The 20,631-nt window shown below is 36.5% G+C and overlaps 1 protein-coding gene across 1 annotated transcript in view; it reads left to right on the top strand.

The window, feature by feature from the left end:
- The window catches only part of Meox2 (mesenchyme homeobox 2), a 69,664-nt gene extending 54,282 nt beyond the window's left edge, over window positions 1-15,382 (top strand). Inside the window, exon 3 of the mRNA XM_004626432.2 lies at window positions 14,147-15,382. Coding sequence (XP_004626489.1) covers window positions 14,147-14,371 — 225 coding nt within the window. The 3' untranslated portion in view covers window positions 14,372-15,382. The remainder of the gene's footprint in view (window positions 1-14,146) is intronic.
- The last annotated feature ends 5,249 nt before the right edge of the window (window positions 15,383-20,631 follow it).

Here is a 20,631-nt window from a genome sequence, read left to right as displayed (position 1 = left end):
TGCAGAGCCTGGAAAGCTCTTCACTGAACCTTTTATGAAGGTGTTGTGTCTGCTAACGGGATTCTACCTTAGTGAATTCATTATCTTCCAAATGACCCCCTCTAAAGCCAGGGCCTTGAGGTTTGGATTTCAAATTTTGGAACCTGGAGCCAGAACAGGCACTCAGATCATAGACACCTATAGCAGTTCTTTGATTTTGCTTATGATTAGCTAGCACTTTAGAAATAATTGAGATATACTGAGTCCTTAAGAATCAGTCAGATTATTTTCCAATTCCTACCTGAAGAACAGTTGTAAAATTGCTCACACACAAGAAAATGCCTGATGCACATTTCAGGTTCCACAGTGCAGTGCTGGGGAGTCAATAATTTCCTTTATAGTCTATAATTCTCTTTAGACTTCATCAACCAAAAAAGGGAGGAAAAAACTCAATACACCAAAAAAGATACAGTATTCCATTTAACTAATAGGAATTTAACATAATTATTTTATGTTAAATAAAATGAGGAACCTAGAGCAACACAGAACTTTAATTACATAAAGCTGTTTAGTGAAGAGTTATCACTCCAGTAATGTCCCAAATGTTAACTTGCAATTTCACTTTACAGCCTCTTTTCATCTACTCTTCAAGATGAACAGCTAGTAATCGTTAGTTGGCAAGGTCACTCAGCACATTGTGGAGTCCTGCCATCATATTATATTTTTTGAATTGTACAAAATGATTCTGGCCTTTCTTGCTCTTGCAGATAAATTTGGAGAAAGATGATCCCAAATATTGAGTAGTATTTCACATTGGGAAGAAGGGAAAAAGCAGCCTAATGAATGAATAAAGGAAGTGCTAAAAGAGATATTTTTAGAGTTAAAACAGCCGGATATAGACAGAATAGGAGATTCTTCCACTTTATAAAACCTTTCAGACAGAGCTGATCAAAGGTGCTATGAGGCAGGTTTGTCAAATCTCTAAAATTACCAGAATAAACAGACTGAATACATAAGTCTGCCAAGATAAATGGAAAATCCCACCTAGTTGGATCAAACTCTAGTAACGGAAACAAGAGACATTAGTCTTTGTTTGTTACTCATAAGTCATTAAGTGGCTCGATGTCAAGTATTTTTAAAATAGCCATTCATTTTTTGCATGACTATGAAGGACAATTATTTTTTATGCCAAAACGTAGTGATTTGTGTTTTGCTTCACATTCACATGTAATTTTTCTCTTTCACTTAAACAAGCCTACCTGTGTGTCCAGTGACTCTAGAATATCCTACTGTTCTTTATGTCATTATTCACAAGTCATTAGAACAGCAACAGTACTGAGTCCCCCCAAGAAGCTTTCTTTGTTTAATTCTTGAGATTCTAGTTCTTTTTATTTAACTCCAACTTCACTGATTTTTATTTAACTCCAGCTTTATTATTTAACTCCAGCTGGGAAAGCAGAGATAACAGAAGGTCAAATGACAGGTGGTACGAGAGAAGGATTCTAAGGGTGCAATTAAAAAAGACATTTTTAATAGTTCTGTTTAATAAATAGGCAAAGTATGTTGATAATATAGGTTGGGTTCTAAAAGTCAAATTCAAACCTACCTCAAGTTTCATGAAAAAAGTTAGGACATATAAAGTAATTTAAGATAGATAATAATAAAGTAAGAACTATACAGAGTTAAAGTGTCAACTTTTTCCTAAATTAATTTTCATAAATATCTCCATATTGAACTAAAAGACTGAGAAATAAATAAATCATCCCTAACCATTCAGAAATGTAAATTTTTTTGTTGAGAATGGCATAGAAAAAGGAACCTTTTTGGGTTTACCTCTTTCAGACTACCTTTGAGAATTAGTCTATTTTCTGTATTTTTATGTTGCTAGATGTACAGACAAACATCAATTTATTTTTTTTTGTCTTCTGTATTCCTATGTCTTCTTGAGAAGATTCATAGATATAGCCCATGAAGAATATATTTTGAACTTTAAATCACTTTATCACTCATCTAATAAATAAAACAATTTTGATAGCGAAGTCTCACAAACATTCTGATAAAGAACTTACAAATCAAAATATTGAACAAATGATATATTTTGTATTTTAGTAAGGATCTACAGGGTCTACAGGGTCTCACTACATAGATTGGGCTTGTAGTGATGCACTTGTGTTCAGCCTCCGGAAGAGCTGGGATTACAGGCAGGCATCACCATGCCCAGCCTCATTCGCCATCCTGCTCAGCGCACCCCAGGGGGCGGGGCCGGCATGGTACATGGGGAACATCGGCCACTGTGTCTGCCTAAGCAGGCGCTTTAATCCACTGAGCGATTTGGCCAGCCCAAATAAATTAATTTAAAAATAAATTACCAAGAATCAATGTTTCTTTACATGTGAAAATGATGAGTTGCTTTGTTTCTAGTAGAGAATTTACATTTATATTTTATGTAGAAGAATCTGATAACCAAAACATTATATATTGATGATAACATGTTGCTGATTATTGTTAAACATCATGGTGTTGGCTAGCAGAAATGCTCAAGTGAAAGTCCATCATTCTATTTGGTTGAAATAATTTAGATAAGAGAGATAAGTGGTTGATCCAAGTACAAATAGTTCACCTCTTCAAGTATGATTATTCAGATACTTTATAGAATAGCAGAGTAAGAAAGTGATGAATTTAGTTTTGATATTTTAACAGCTTTCTAATGTTATTTGTTTACAATATAGTTAAGTGAACAGCATTTCAATTACATAACTCTAAGTCATGACTATTTTTAAAATCTTATGTAAAAAATAAGAATAGAAGTAGAGAATTTTCATTGTAAATTAATGTTAATGAAATTGGCCATCTAATTTGAATTTCCTTTGATATGACAGTAAGAAAGATAATTATTAGCATTTACCACTACCTTAGCATTTAATTTTTAAAAAGACTACAAAATAATGTTAATTAAATGATACAGAATTTCAATAAACACAATGAGTTTGACAGAATTTATTGTATTGCATAGTGTTATCTTCAAATTAGTTGCTTAGGTTACTGTATGTATGAAAGCAAAATTGGGAAAAAAGTTGTGAGAAATTAAGAAGGGAGAAAAATAATTAAGCATCAACTGCTCCTTTCCATAGGCAGCAGAAATCAACAGTACAGTTGTGCAAACTATCCTGCTTACACACATAGATATGCCTCTTCCCCCACTGTTGTCCTTCTCCTCTTCTCAGTAGTTCCTTCCCTTTGAACATTAGCATTTCTAACTACAATGGCATTTCTAAGAGGCTAAGTTAAAATGAATTTTGCTCCAACAACCCTACTAGCATATGCATAAATAAGCTCCATACACACAACAATTTTTTTCTCAAACTACAGAGCTCCGCCGGGACTTGAGCTGACCAGCAGCTGCAAGGCCTTATTTGAAGGAGTCAGTAAACACTGGTGCACTTCCTATTATTTTTTGAGAAATGAGATTCAATTTTCATATTAATTTTTAATGGGGATGGAGTTATCTATACCACTTGTTTAGGCTTTACTAGTATGTACGCGGGATATTGAAAATTAAGAAGTTGCTGGACTTCATTCTTGGTTTGAAAGAGTCTCCTAAATTGAAACTCTCTTCAGAAAACAGACACTTCCCATCTTGTTTCTGTGGGGCTAAACCCTAGGATGTGTGTGGGGACAGAATTTGTGTGGGTGAGAGGAAGGTTGAGGGTTGAGCTCTATTCCTGTAAATGTATCTCATATAAATGCTATGTATGGTACTTGTGTAATGAAAGTATTCTTGGGAGAATCTGAAAAGAAAGCCTCTAATAACTTTGTTCTTGAAATTGTTCCTTTGTCTTCTTGTTTAAGTGAATAATGAGCTACAGAGTATTAGCATGTACAGGTGTCCATAAGACTATGTGTACTTTTAGAGAATTTCTTTTGTTACCCCTAAAAGAGTTATTTCCCATTCTTTTTATTATTGTTCTAAGAATGACAATAGCTAATGTGTTTAGTTTCTTTATAAACATGAGAAATAATAAAATTTTGAACATTAATAACCTAATTCATTTGGCTTATAAATAAAGCCAAAGCAGAAAAGCAGAGGTTTCAGAACTGCAAATTAAGGAGACAGAAAAAGGATTTTCAGGTTATTTACACTGGGCTGACTAAATATGAGATCAGCCTCAAGAACTGGGACTGTCTTTCGCAGTGAAATCCATGTTTGCTGACCCCACGTACTCTGCACTGTGCACACAAACACCTTCCAACCCCAGTATACTGCCATAGAAACTGCAGCTGATTAATGCCTCTGGTATGCTTCTTGGAATTAGTTGAAGGATTCCCCATTTTAATCAGATATAAATCTACATAGTCAGACAAGAATATGGAGACTTTCTTTTCCTTGTTTTGCACCCTTACTTAAAGCATTCATGGTGCTAACTCTTCAGTTTGACTCTTGATGCTGCCATTGAAATACGGTGGCGAGTGTTTCTAGTTCCTTGGCTTTATGAGATCAACTGACATGGCCAAATAGAGTCACTGAGGAGGTAATGATTAAATCTGAAAATTGTATTTGTATGATTAATCTTTGCATGTTTTCACATCTGAATAATGTGAATAAATATTTGCTAGACAGTGTATATAGCATTTCAAGTGCCCAGATAAAAATGGAAACAGTTGGGATATTAAGTTTACAGATTCCAGATGTTTGGAGACATCTGCATATGTCACCAAAATTTGCAGTTTTCATCCAGATGTTTAGCGTTATGTCTGCTTGTTTCCTTAAATGATAGACATTAGTAGTATTATATAAATATGGGTTATGGCATTATACAGATTGAAATGTTCATGCAACTTTTTGTCTCTGAATATCTTGTATGTATGATGCAGATTCATATTTGGCTTTTGTTACCTGGTAATGTATTTTCAACACCAGGAGGAAAAGTATTGTGAACTTATGCACACAGACCTGTAATATGAATGATTAAGACAATTAAATGAGGGGCCGGTGAGATAGCTCGCAGTCTAAAACACCTGCTTAGGCAAGCTTAGGCAAGCACATGGAGTCAATCCCCAGCACCATATGCTTACCCAGCCCCACTTCCAGGGTGGGCTGAGCTGGCCCCCCCCCTCCACACATTAAAATGAGGATCTAAAAATCAGTATTTAGCCCCAAATATTTCAGGCACAGTGGTGTGCGTGTGTGTGTGTGTGTGTGTGTGTGTGTGTGTGTGTGTGTGTGTAATACAGGCACTCTGGAAGACTGAGGCAGGATGAGGTAGGCAAGTTTCTAGCCCAGCCTAGGCAATTTAGTGAGACTCTGTCTCAAAACTAAAAACAAAAAATAAAAAACCCCAAAACCTAGGGGTATTGGTCATGGAGAGTCAGTTCCCACTACTTTAAAAGAAAGGGTAAAATATGCTTTTGGGGGGCCTGTCCCTTAGCTCAGTGGCTTAAGTAGCTGCTCATGCAAATTCAGTCAGGCACAGGATACCATGGTTTGATCCCCAGCTCTCCCTACCTTACCAGAACTGTTTTTTTTTTTCCAGAAAACATAATCTGGAAAGGAACAGATCTCCAGGTTTTATTTGGTGGCAGCCTAAGCCACAAAAAAAAAAAAAAAAAAAAAAAAGATTTTGGGTTCTGACATCTATTGGCCACACAAATTAATCATAATAAAATTCTATTGATTCTTCGATGAAAGACTAAAAGATGGGATTTTTTTTTTACTTCGTTCCTCCAGCCAGTGTAAATACTAAATCCTTTTGACTAACAAAGAAAAAGTGAGACTTCGTTATAAGAAGATGTTCTGAAAATCAGACTCCATAGCTGGCAGTGTAAATGTTAGCTATTACTGCATCAAGCTATTGTACATTTTAGTTATTTTTGTTATGATGACTATTGAAAAATATTATCTGCATTTAATGACTTTGAGAGATTTTATTTATTTGTATGTAATTGGTACAGGGTCTCAATACACAGCTCGAACAAGTAGTGATCCTACTGTTTTCAGCCTCCCCAGTGCTGGGATCACAGGTGTGCACCAGTGACCCCTCAGCACGTTAGGGGGTAGGGCTGGCGCAGCATGTGGTGCCGGGGATTGAACCCTGATCCTTGCAGTTGTAAGTAGGCACTTACTTAGTCTGTTGAGTTATCTTGCTGGCCCTAATATTTATTTATTTATTTATTTATTTATTTATTTATTTATTTATTATTTGTTGAAAGAAGTGACCAGATGAATCCCAAGCAGAGCACATACATCAGATGTGACACCAGATCTTCCACATCCCTGGGTCCCTTTCACCTGTGTCCCGGACCCTGGAGCACAGGAGCTTACTAGAACTCTTCATTGTCATAGTCTGAGTCAATGCCTTGGTTCTGAATTTGACTTTGCTAGTGGTCCAGACAGGCCACCTGGGTGCTGGTAGTTGCCCCCTCTTGCTTCTTGTCTTCACATGTGCGAATAAACTGAGGGAATCAAAGGGAGATCCCCTTCTCACTCTCCACGAGGCCCCGATGTTTTAATTTAAATTACTTGATTTCATAATAAACAGTACTTTCTCACTTCACAGATGATTAGGGTGAAGGTTTTAATTACCTGTGAATTGTTAATGACCCGGCACAACATACAATTTGTCTAGTCTTATGTTAGATCTCAATTTGAAAGGGAAAATGTTACTAAAAATCATTATTTCTAGCACTTTTCCAAAAGATTGTAGAAGACAATTGACTAGAAGCACAAATAAAATAAAAATTCAAAAAATCCACATACCATTCTGAGAGAGTTTGATTGTAAGCTTCAGTTATATGGCAAATATGTGGTGACTCGCTTTCCTAGAGCTTAGAGTATTATCCTGAGACTTTTATTTTTTTATTTTTGGTACCAGGGATTGAACTCAGGACCTCGCACTTGCCAGGCAAGCACTTATTCCACTGAGCTATCTCCCTGGCCCCAATCCTGAGTTATTTAGATTTAAAAAATATTGATAACCTCAGAAAGTACATAGAATACCATCAAAGGCAAGAGCGTGGCCAGAGTCACTTCATGTCCACAGGGCATGAACACGCAGGGCATGGGACCATGCTCCACACCATCTCCTCATCTGCGGGAGACTCATCCACATGGCTGACACTGACAAAGGATCTACAAACTGCAGTACAGGGCTGCAGGGTAAACCCTGAGCGGATTCAACTGACCTCATCATATACAAAAGTTACATTTCTTGTTATATAGGCCTTGCTTTATCTTGGTCTTAACCATCCAGCAGAAAAGTATAATAACAAGGAATGGAAAGTAAAGCCATATTAACATGCTGAGCTGTAAAAGTCTCAAGTCAACAACTTCTGATATTACCAGTCCTATGGATAACCCACTACTATTAATGACTACTGGACTATATCAGCAGAAAGGTTAAAAGTATTCTGCAAAATGTGAACAACCCACAAAGCTAACTCATACACAATTTGGTATATTAAAAAAGTTGCAGGGCCAGCAAGATAGCCCAGTGGTCTAAACTGCCTACTTAGGCAAGCTTAGGCAACCACAGGGACTGTGGTTCAATCCCCAGCCACACATGCTCTGCCAGCCCCGCTCCCGGGGCGGGCTGAACCAGCCGGGGGATGGGGGGGGGGGGAGAATGCTTCAAAAGCAGTTAGTGAAATTCCTGTTATTTATAGGCTCCTTTGTCTTGGCTTCACAAGGCTTATGGGTGGGAAACTTGGGTTTCCTGAACACATCTCTGATCCTGCAGTCAGTCATCTCACGCAATACCAAGTCCTGGACATTCAGTCACATTTTAAATATATTAATGGATAGAATTCAAATCACCAAGATAATGTGAGAGCGTTTTCAATCTGTATGATTTATAAAAACAAATTTTATATGAAGTATGCTTCTACAACCTAATAGTATTAGAGTGCTTATTTTAAAAAGTGAAGATCTCAGGTATTTGGATGATTATGCTTTTAGCCATCATATTTGTTTGTTAGTTTGCTTTTTGAGACAAGGTTTTGCTATGTAGTTGAGGCCACTGCTGTCATGTAATCCACGCTGGCCTCAGGCTATCATTGATCTTCCTGTCTCAGCCGCTTGGGTGCTGGGACTAGAGACATGTACCACAAATGGCTGGTGCCTTCAGCTGTCCTAGAAAATGTAACAACAAAAAAGAAAAAAAAAAACTCCTAATACAAGCCTATTTTTATCATTCCAACTAAGGAAGCTGGATTGAAGTGACATTAGATTAAAGTGCAAGTTTCTTTGGCCTGCTCAGCCAACCCTGAGGGTGGGGCTGCCTAGGCATGTGGTGCCGGGGATTGAACCCAGTGCCCCGCGCCTGCCTCAACTTGCTAAAGCAGGTGCTTTAGACTGCTAAGCTAAATTGCCGGCCCAAGTTTCATTATTTATGAATCAACTGTGGTGTTATTTTCCTAAAGATAAAATTGATTTGTAATCTGGATTACTTTTATAGATTTTTAACCAACAGTTCTGATAATAAATACTTTCCCCCAAAAAATATTCCTCCCATTATTCGAATTCACTCTGCTATTGTACAGCACATTTTAAAGTAAATCTGGGAGATATAACTTCTAGAGATTTAAACTTTTCCTTGTTTTTCTATAAAGTCCAGTATGTGTCATTTGATTTCTAGGTTTTGTCTAACCTCATCAAGTTCCAGAATCAAACATATAATGTAATGTTCAAAAATTGTATAAAGCTCGAGAATCACTATATAGCACTTTTATTCTCATACATATACACGTATGGACCTGAACATACTTATGTGTGTGTATCTATATGCATACATGTGCAGCGACTGTTGATTATGTCATGCTGTCCTTTGTCAATTAGTACTTTAAGATGGTAAAATTCTGCACACTAGGCACAAAAAGCCCAAAAAAGCTACCGTGTTTCTAAATCCAACACCATGTTCTTACATTTATCTCATTTTGAAACGTGCATTTTGCACTGGAATTATGACATTACTGTGTCCATTCTCCTCGTACAGGAAATAAGTGCACATTTTGAGGGATCTATTCCTCTCATTTTCCCCTGAAAATTATTTTGACTGCCTTTTCAGCATTTGTGAGGAGGACAATGATAATGCTGATGGCTTATGTTTTCTTCCATCTGGAACTGTCGGAGAAAATAACCCTACAGACATTCTTGAAGGGCTCATTATTCCAATATTACAAATATGAAAATTGGAGCAAAGAGGAGTATAATTTTCTCAAATTCACACAGAAACTCAGAAGTGAAGCCAAGAGTAGAACCCAGTGCATGTGGAACAGATCTAACCCAATGTGCACTGTCAAGTTTGCAAAGGTAATTAAACTGGGAAGTAAAATTACTCGAATTATAGTGCAGGAAAATAGTGTCATATTTACAAAGCTAATTATATCGAGTAGGAAAATTACCTGAATGATAGTAATCATGTGGATGGAATTCATATATATATATATATATATATATATATAATTTAATATCCTGAGTGCCTTAAAAATAGGAGTTTGAGGTATGCCAGGGGCCAAAAAAGCAAACATAATCTGGAAAGGAACAGATCTCCAGGTTCTATCCTTGCACAACATTTTCAATCTGTGTAATCTTAGGCCAATTATTTAAACTTTGTCTCAATTTCCTCATCTTTAGAATGAAAATAATATCAATATATCAAGGAAGATTATATTAAAATTAATATCTGTGACACTGAAAGAATAGCTGTCTATGCCAAAGTGGGTGTATAATAAAAGGTACATGGGGATCTTTCTTTTAGCAAGCAGTAATAATACTTGAGCACCCATTAACCAGTAATTTCAGTTTGCTTTGTATTTTGTAGTGCTGCGCACTAACTCACAGCCTTGGACATGCTAGACGAGCACCCTCCTGACTAGCTATTTTTCTCCCCTCTGCATCAACTAGAGATCACACAGTTTTTCTCATTATATTTTCTTGTTCTTTATATGATTTTAATTATGGCCCAAAGTGAAAGAAATTAAAATCCTGAATTCAGAAATATCTCCGTTTAGCATTTCATTCTGCCAACTTTTTTGAGGAAACAGTATCATTTTTTTTTTTTTTTTTTTTTTTTTTTAGCATATTTGGCAAAGGATCTCATTACACAGCTTGAACTCATAGTGATCCTCTTGTGTTTGGCCTCGCCAGCCCTGGAATTACACGTGCACACCACCATGCCTGAACTCCATGGCCAACTCAACATGCCTGGAGGCGGAGCTGGTGTAGCATGTGGCGCTGGGGATCAAACTGCGGTCCTTGCATTTGCCTAAGGAGGAGCCTAGTCTGCTGAGCCGTGAAACTGTACCAATGTTGTGAGAACAGGGTCAGCCAAATAGCTCAGCAGATTAAAGCACCTACAAGCAGTTGCAGGGGCCGGGAGCTCCACCCCCAGGCCTGTCATGCCAGCCCCGCCCCCAGGGCACACTGAGACAGAGTTTGAGACAGGGTGTGGTGGCGCGCTCCTGTAATCCCAGCTCTTGGGAGGCTATGAACAGGCGGATCACTATGAGTCCAATCTAGTAGTGAGATCATGAACACCCTGTAAACTCTTCCCTAATAATTAAAAAAAAAATGTTGGTAGAGCACTGCAATTTGGAGATTAAAATACAATTATATATTTGAAAATTTAATATATTTTTGTGTTTTCTCTTTAGCACTGTACATTTACTGAAATTGAGATTGATACAAATGAAAAATATTCAGAATAATTTTGATTACCCTTATCAGATGTTAAGGCATAAAAGAATAACTGTTACAATAGTAGACTTTATCACTGGTATAGACTATTAATAAAGGAACAGAACAGAGTGCAGACAGAAAGCTAAGTACAGGCAGAAAGTGTTTTATGACAGTGCAATACTAATCAAGGGATAAATGTTAGACTATATATTAAATTGACTTAAAACTAGCTGTCTACTTCCTCTAATAAAGCAAATTTGCATTTTTATTAGTGTATGTGTGGATTAAATAATATTGACATTTATTGTGGGGAGTTGTAATGTGTACACACTACACCTCAATTCTTTTCTTTCTTAGTATCCACCCCTCCTTTCCCTTCCTGCTCCTTGTAATTCTTGATTTCATGGTTTCTCTTATATAAGAATGTCTCTTCTTTCAATTTTCCCATCCCCTTTCCTCTTTCTCTTCCTCCCTCCCTTTCTCTTTCTCTCTCCCTCTCCCCCACCCTTTTTCTACCCTCCCTTCCCCTGCCCTCAACCTTTCCCTTGCTCTCCCTCTCTGTCTCCCTCTCCTTCCTTTCTTCTTATACACAGTCTAAAACCAAGGCCCTCACACTAAAGTACATCCTCTGCTGTTTTTATTTTTTATTTTTTTTTTCTTTTTAATGAGACAGGGCTTTGCTGAGTTGTCTGGACTGACTTGAATCCCCAGCCTTAGCTTTCTACAGCACTCACATAACAAGTCCTCTTAACCAGGCTGGGATAAGATTTATTAAATAACACACAAAATAATTAGCCAAAGAAAAAAATAATAAATTTGAATATATTAAAAATTTGTAAGGGCCAGCAAGTAGCTCAGCAGATTAAAGCACCTGCAAGCATGAGCAGGGGCTGGGAGTTTGATCTCCTGTCCTGCCTTGCTGGCCCCACCCTCCTGGGACACGCTGAGATGGCAATTGAGACTGGATGTGGTGTGCATCTGTAATCCTAACTCTTGGGAGGCTGTAAACAGGAGAATCACTATGAGTCTGATCTAATAGTGAGACCCTGGACTCCCTGTAGGCCCTTCCCTAAAGATAAAAAAATAAGAAAGAAATTTGTAGTCATCAAAAAATACTTCAAGGCAAAAGAAACATTATAATTGAGAAAATGACAGTATAGAACTTCATAATTTAAGTTAGCATTCAGAATATATTTTTGAAGTGTATAAAGGATTAGGTTAAATTCTAAAATTCACTTAATGTAGACAAATACATAGTGCTATTTTACAAAGAAATAATGTCATGAAGAGGCCATAAACATCTTAAAGATATTTTTACTTCAGTAGCAATCAGGAAATGTGAAAGAAAAAATATAGTGAGATTACAGTTATTACCTGGGAGAAAAGACAGATAGTTTCAAATGTTGGCAAAGGTGTAGGTTGATGAGACAGTTCAGGTACTACAATGCTCAGGGGCATTAAATTGACACACCTGTGCAAAACAAATTTCCTAAACTATTATGATAAAATTACAGTACCTATACATTTTGTTCATTAATGATTTTCTTCCATATATACCCAGAGATATTCTATCACAGCAGCAGCATTTATGAAAGAGGGAAAACAAGAAAAAAATTAATTCAGGTATCCATAGACAATAGAATGCATTAATATTATATAATGAAACTTCGGAATAGTATATAACAACAACAAAAAAAAAAAGAACAAGGCTTTTGTTAAGAACATTCCATGCTTTTTGTTGGTTTTTATGTATTTGGTACAGGGTCTCACTACGCTACTGGGACTTGTAGTGATCTTCCTGTTTTCAGCCTCCCCAGAAGTGGGATTACAGGCCTGAACTACCATATTTGGTCCAGGTGGCCTGCTCAGCACGCCTGAGGGGCAGGGCTTATGCGGTTTACGGCGAAAGAACCTGGTCCCTGCATTTGCCTAAGCAGGTACTTAGCCCACTGAGCTATTTTGCTGGCCCAAGAACTTTCCATTTTGATAACTGTAGAAGACGAAGCTCTAGAGTTTCATGTGTACATTATTATTTTGAAAATCTTTTATATCTTCAATGTGGGCTTCTAATAATTTTGGATGAGATGAACAAAGAAATACAAGGTAAAAGGAACATTTGTTTAGCTCAAACTTGAGAAATACACTGTGAAAGGATCCGATTTCTCCACGAGCAAGATGCAGTGACATCATTATCATTTTGGCTCTGAAATTGATGGTCGTTAAGTGTGTAGTTTTTATGGCCCTGACACATGCACCTTAAATCTATTTGGCACATTCACTGAAAACCTGGAAAGGAAAATATCACTTCAGAGCTGATATAACTTGTACAGTATGGAATCTGCCTATTAGCAGATTAATAAATAGTTAATAAATTCATAGATATTAATAAATATAGATAGTTTTTATCATGACTGTATTTGGGGAAAATTATTCAACCCCATATTTACAGAGTAAAATAAACATTCTAGAGGCAGAAAAATAAAAGAGGAGTTCCGCAGGAGGGAAGAGTGCCTGGGGTGAAGTGGTGAGATAAGGCTCAGGAGAGCTCCACATGGCTGTCTGTGTGATGCTGACGGTCCTCCGTTTAGGGGGAGTTTGACCTGTTTGCCACTTGACCATCAGTTTATTTGATGCAATCCTATGTAAACTGGGGAGCACCTGGGCCTGTTATGGTTGAATTTATATGTTTTATACTTCACAAATTTTCTTAATGAGCTCATCTAGAAGTAACTGACCGTAAGTCAGGACACATCTGTTAGGACACAGGTGACTTTTGCAATGTCGCAGCTGCTCAGTAACAGCTCTCCTAATGTTCTACACTGGCTCAGGCATCGACAAATAGAGATCAAGTTAAAGAACTCGAGATGATGTGGAAATATTAACCTCTCCCATATTAGTTCTACTTTGTAGAAACTGTTCATAGAGCACCAGCCAAATAGCTCAGCAGATTAAAGCAGCTGCAAGCAGGCCTAGGGGTCTGGGGTTCAATCCCAGGACCTGCCAGGCTGGCCTTGCCCCTGGTGTGCACTGAGACAGCAATTGAGACTGGGTGTGGTGGCACAAGCCTGTAATCCCAACTCTTGGGAGGCGGTAAACAGGCCGATCCCTGAACACCCTGTAGGCCCTTCCTAAGATAAAAGAAAGAAAGAAAGAAAGAAAGAAAGAAAGAAAGAAAGAAAGAAAGAAAGAAAGAAAGAAAGAAAGAAAGAAAGAAGAAAGAAAGAAAGAAGACACTCTTCATAGAGATAAATATCCTTGAGCAATTCTACATGATAGAGTTCTTTCCTTTTATTTCTATTTCATATTAGCTGTAGATAATAAGAAATGTCGTTTCCATGCACCTTCTAAAAGTGATTGTGAGTGTGCAATTTGATTCAATTCAAGGGCTCAGTAGTTTTTCTAATCATTCCTAGAAATGCTTTTCATTGAGGATCAGAGGGAGAAGAGATGTTGCTGTACTCACGCTGGTGTGGTGTCTTCCTGTTTCTCCTCCAGGTGAAGGTGTGGTTCCAGAACAGGCGAATGAAGTGGAAGAGGGTGAAAGGAGGCCAGCAGGGAGCTGCAGCTCGTGAAAAGGAACTGGTCAATGTGAAAAAGGGAACCCTTCTCCCATCGGAGCTCTCGGGGATTGGCGCGGCTGCCCTCCAGCAGACAGGGGACTCTCTAGCCAATGAAGACAGTCATGACAGCGACCACAGCTCAGAGCATGCACACTTATGATGAACACAGAGAGGACAGCTCCATTCTCAGGAAAGAAATGTCGTAATGGCAAGCCTTCCCCAAACGCCGTTTACACAGGATGCCTGTGGCAGTGACGGTTAATATTATGAAGTGCAGGCATCTCCTTGAATCTGTTTTGCATGATTTGTAGAGGGTTTACAGCTAAGTGCCACTTATCAAAGATGACCCGACAGTGAAGATGGAGAAGGTGAACTTGTTTCAAGTATTTTCAATATGTTTGGTTGTATGTATGGCAGTGAGCAGGTGTGTGTTTGCTTTTGCTTGCACTGAAAATTAAATTGCTACCCAGAATAAACCATGAAATATTTTTTTCCTGAATAGCCACAGTGCCTGAAATCACCAAGTGAATTAAAAAATATGTATTTTTTTCTCTGTATATATTACCTTTAAGTCATTTTTCTGTCTTCACTAATGTTAGCAATGCATTCATACTAGCTGCAGAAAATAAGCTCTCACGTTGACAACCAGAATCAGCTTCTTGTATTTTTTATACATTTTGACATTCAAAGACAATCACTATGTGCTTACTCGTCTTCAAATAGAGAAAGATACAGTAGAGTCTGATAGGACATATTCTTGTACCACAGACAAAACAAATCTTATGTTGCATTTACTATCAACTGCTGCTAATCCATTATTATAAAACTAACCTAGCTCCTCAGCTCTTCCTATCTTATAGCTTGAAAAAAATTTAGGATCATAGGCAAGTCAGTTATTTGCAGAAAGAGATTTGTGTGGCAGACATTGTCTGATTTTATTTCTATAAAATGTTACCTGTTATGAATATGATTTGACTAACAAGGAAAAGCTTTCTTCCTGATTGGCCATGGTGTTCGACAAGGGACAAAACAAAGTTGATCCCTCAAATAGACAAAGGACAAAATTCTGAATGCCTTCAAGTTAAATTCAGCAAAGATAACATTTTTTTCATATCTGATGTATTCATGAAGAACAACAGTCTTTGTATTTTGTAAAAAAACACATTTAATAAATGATCCTTTGTAAATAACCGATCTCTTACTGTGATTTCTTTGATTTTAATTGATTTTCTTACATAGACTAAAGATAGTTCCAAGTTATCTGCTCTGGTGTACATCTTTAGGGGATATCACTTATGAATCACTTACATCCTTTTTATTTCTGGAATTTTTATGCTGGTAGAAAAAATGAATCCTTGGATAATCAAAGATCATCTCAGAAAGAATACAAGACTTTTGCCTAGTTTACAAAAAAAAAAGCCTTGTAGAATAATCATGTTCTTTATGAACCAAAGATATAAGTAGGAGACATAATAGTATTATTCATCGTGAAGAGCTAAAAAATACTTACAGATTTTCAAAGTTTGGCATAAAATACATGAATTAATCTAGTGGTTGTGCTAGGATCAGACTGCTCAGAGTTTTGATGCAAAAGACAAACAAACAAGCTGCTGAGAAGCTCACCTAGAATGGATATTCTTGGTAGAAAGAGGCAGGGTCACATTGTTGCATCTCGGGTCCCAGATGGTTGCCTATGCACTGGGTGCCTATTGTATTACATTATGTTCCCACTTCCATGTTGTATCCCCAAAATGCATAGGATATTACCAGAAGCCCTCTCCTGCTGCAGTACACTGAAAGACAAAGCGAGAAGAATAATGAGAATATATTCCTGAAGCCTCGTTACTGTAGTAAGTTCAGTTGCTTTCAAATAATTAAACAGACAAAAATAGATTTAGCAATTAATCTCATGTGATAGAGCATTCAAGAAACAAAAACACAATTGCATTGTTGGCATTCCAAATTCCTTTTTAGTAATAGAGCTTATCTCTTTAGTTAGTAATGTTTCTGAACTAACACTACAGAGACACTATGCCCCTGAAATTTTTCAGGCACAAAAACACTTTCCTCTATCAATCACTGAATGAATACAAAGTGCATTTTCTGATAATATCCACTCAGGTGGACTGACTTCTTTATGTGGTGTATGATTTAAATTCAAAACAGCTTCATAAATTGGAGAAGTGGGAAGATATAAATCAAATTGGGTTCAATAAGGACAGAGTAGAGCGTAATTAATTTGGGCAGGAAAATAATTGCCAGAAATAACAGGAAACGACTACTTAGGAGCAGCTAAAGAGATGGTGAAGGTGGAAGGTAAAATAGAAAGACATAACAATTACAATATAGTGTGATGGTGAAGAGGGGGAAGGTGATTTTGCACGGGTATGACTTTTAGGAAATGCGAGGCATGGATTACTAGAGAATTTCAAACTGTTCTAAGATTAAGATTTGACTCCAGGTAACAGAAGGAGATAGGAAAAATCACAAGTCTGGCCAAAAGGCACGTTCTACTTATGACAGAGGAAATAGTCCACCTCCCTAGACACTGTACACATTAGGACATTGTCAGCACATTGGAAGTAAGCAGAGGAATATTATTTACAAGAACTTATCATTTTGCAGTATTCTCATATCTTCAAAGTAGTATATGCTAGATAATACTTTGCTATCTTTCTAGAGTTAAAATTCTGTCAGAAAAACTAAGTCTCGTGTACTCTATTTAATTTGCTCTAGAAGTGCCAAAAACCTAAAACAAAACAAGGTCCCTGGCAGCAGGTAACATAAAATTTACGACATATTTATGATGCTAAATGGTAATGTTCTTTTTAGAGAGGGTGAAACTACAGAGCCAAAAGCTAGTCAGTTGCAAGACAATACAGTACCCTAGTGGTGACTAGAAACACTTTCAAACAATTTTATTCTTGTAATTTGAAATACATGTTGGGTGGTGTTTTTAAAGAACAAGCTCCTTACCTCATGTCATATTTTTTAATAAATGTTGCTACAGTCTGTCAGGCTTTGAGTAGAGCTGTATTTAGAGTACAAGAGAATGTTTAAAAGACACAAGAACTTAATTTAATTGGCATAATCCTTCAAACCACTTGAGATATAACTGCATTTTCTCCAAATGACAACAAACTTGATGGCATTATTTCAGTACTTATGTGCAGGAAGTCCACTTTAATGTCAAAAGCATTAACTAGTAAGTTTGTTTTAAACTTCTATTATGTATTAATTTTGAAAATACAAGGTTTCACCACTTTTATGGAACTTTGTACCTATACTACTATGTAGGGTTGAACTCTTCATTCCAGTTAAATTTTTTTTTTTACTTTTATTTGCTTTAGGACAAATCATAATTTTTTATTTACAACATTAGAATACAATTCTTATTATGATTGTATCTCTATATAGTATAACAGAATGTATTAGTGTTAAAATATTATAAAATTATACAAATGTATTATTAAATATACTTTAAGAATACCTCTTGCATTGTTCAGTAGAAAGAGGGAAGTATCATCAACTTACCCTTAGAACTAATGGGTTTCAATTTGCCTCTGTCATTTCTTTGGCAGAACATCAAAATATTCAAAGAACAATGATCAATCAAACTTTTATCATTCTAGTATGCAATAATTTCAAACGATTATTTGTGTTAAGTCACCATTATACAATCTATTAGACAAAAGTCAAAGGAGGCTGTGACTTGTTAGAACTTTCAATTTAAAGACAGACCACAAGCCACACTGGGTACATGAAAAGTGAATATTTGTGACCACAGTCTTACCCGAAGACCTCATACAGACTTAGTCATCCTTGTTAGTGATACATTAAATCATGTTCAGATGTTTATCCTGCAGGAATTCTTTTGTTTTGTGAGAAATAGAAACTTTAAATTTGTGGGAAATGAATTTCAGAAAATATATCTCTGAACAAATGCAGTTTGGGTAATAGCTGAAATACACACCATAAATCTACCCTGTAAGCTAAAATTTTAAAATAGTAACATATTAGTAGCTAAGCAACATTCTCTTACATGCATTAACTTTGTCCTTCTTAACAAATCTTTTATTATTCAGCATTTGTTTCTTTCTTTATATGAGTATTTTTCCCAAAATACTACTGTCATTTTTATATAGTTCTTTATTAAATATAATTGTTTCCCACAGTGGGATTTTCTTGGAAGTAGATTATTTATTTTTAGGATTTTAGATATCTATTGCCAAATTTTCATTCCGAATTTACACTCTATTCAATCCCTGTTTTCTCATATGTATGATATTTTGCTGTTTTTTAATGTAATTTAGTATAGGATCTAAGGGTCTCACTACACAGATCAGACTTGTAGTGATCCTCCTGTTTTCATCCTCCCAAGCGCTGGGATTACAGGCACGCACCACCATGCCCAGTCTCAGCCACCTTCTCGTGTGCCTCGGGGGCAGGGCCAGCACTGCACGCCTGGGATTGAGCCCTGATCCCTGAGCCTGCCTAACCATGTGCTTTAGTTTGCTGAGCTAACTGGCCAGCCCAATATTTTGCTGTTTTAATAATCTAGGGCTTGAATACATCATACCAGTTGGGTTTTGATATACATATATTGCAACTTTGTTTCTCAATAGAGTTACACTGCAAATAAGGTTACTTTAGAGGTCATAATTAGATGAATATCTAATTAAGTACATGTATATGTGATAAAGAATTAGAAATTAAACAAATCAGAAAACATATTAGAAACTAAACAAATCTAATTTGTGACTCACATCCTGTTTATGAAATTTTAGCTATAGTAATGTATTAGTAGCATTATGGTCAGAATATGGACAATGTTCTGTATGAATATATATATATGAGAATATATATATATATATATATATATATAATTTTTATTTTACTCACAATCAATACTTTTCATATTAATTAGGACATTGATTTAAATTACTAAATAAATATATTAGCAGATAAAAGCAAGCCATACAGATGATATTTTAATGTTAAAACATAAATATTATGTGCTTTAGGTTTTTTGGTTTGGAGAAAAATACTTTTATTCCTCCTTTAAAACATACTTTCTCCCTTTACAAGTGTTTTATATTCATAAAAAAATGTGAACCCTGGGTTGCAGCGATACCTCAGTGGTCTAAGCACCTGCCTGGCAAGCGCAAGGACCTGGTGCTATACCCGGTACCACATGTTGCCCCAGCCCTGCCCCATGCTGTGCTGAGCCAGGTACCAAGATCAAGAATGGTGGTGCATGCTGAAATCCCAGAACTGGGGAGACCTGGAGTCAGCTCTGTAGTGAGACCCCGTAACAAAAAAGACCCTGTATGTGAATTTTTTTTTTAAAAAAATTATGAACATTTTCTTCTAAAGTTGAAATCAACAACAAGAAAGTCATTTATCCTTATTGACAAATATACTCCATTTACTTCATCTCTACAAACTAGATTTCTTCTAGAATTTACCAGTCATGTCTCCCAAGAAAATCACGTAGGTAGCTGAGAAATGTATGTAAAGATACAACTATAGAGAAATTTCATTGACTTCATAACAAATAGACATGAAAAGGGCCATAAGCATAGAGCTTTTTTAAAAAGCATTTTTAGCATTTCTTTCCTACTCTACAAATAAGAAAAAATGGAAATATAGAGGAGAATTTTTTCTTGGTCTTTCATGTTTTAAGAGAACAATCAGACTCCAAAAACTGTTAAAGGATAATTATAAATGTAAATAATGTGATTATGGTGAAAACATATGCTATAATGTACGATTTTATTTTCAAGTGCTTGTGAAGCACTGCATACATTTTTTGTAAACAAAAACATACAGAAAGCACACAGAGCAAGGCCTGCTGGAGCACGCCTGTAATCCCAGCACTTGGGGGACTGAGGCAGGTGGATCTCTGAGAGTTCAAGGTCACCCTGGGCTAAAAAGTGAATTCATGGCCAGCCTGAATTACATAGAGTAATCATCTAAAAAAAAAAAAAAAAAAAAAAAAAAAAAAAAAAAAAAAAACAGACAAAAAGCATAGAGAATCATTTTTTCCCCCGTGAAAGTTTCTTTTTTTTTATTTTAAAAAAGCACTATAAGCCAAATGATGAAATTTAGGGTTGAAGCCATGCACAGCGGTGCAAGCCCGTAACACTAGTACTTGGGAGGCTGAGGCAGGAGGACTGTTATGAGTTTGAGGACACTCTGGCCTATGTGGGAGTTCAAGGACACCCCTCACTACACAGTGAGATGCTGTCTCAAAAGAACAAAAACCAAAAAGTAACAAAAAACAAAATTTAAAATTTTAGAAGTTACGTTTAAATGAAGCTTAAGATAATTCTGCTTTTACAATATTAATAAATGAAGAAATGTTCAAAATTAATTTTATTTGATTTTCTGTTGCTGGACCAACATTGGATTAAGAGT

The sequence above is a fragment of the Octodon degus genome, unplaced genomic scaffold, assembly GCF_000260255.1.
Source record: "Octodon degus isolate 3935 unplaced genomic scaffold, OctDeg1.0 scaffold00015, whole genome shotgun sequence".
NCBI classification, from domain to species: Eukaryota; Metazoa; Chordata; class Mammalia; order Rodentia; family Octodontidae; genus Octodon; species Octodon degus.
The sequence above is the reverse complement of the archived record's forward strand: the minus strand, read 5'-3'. Positions and strand labels throughout refer to the sequence as shown.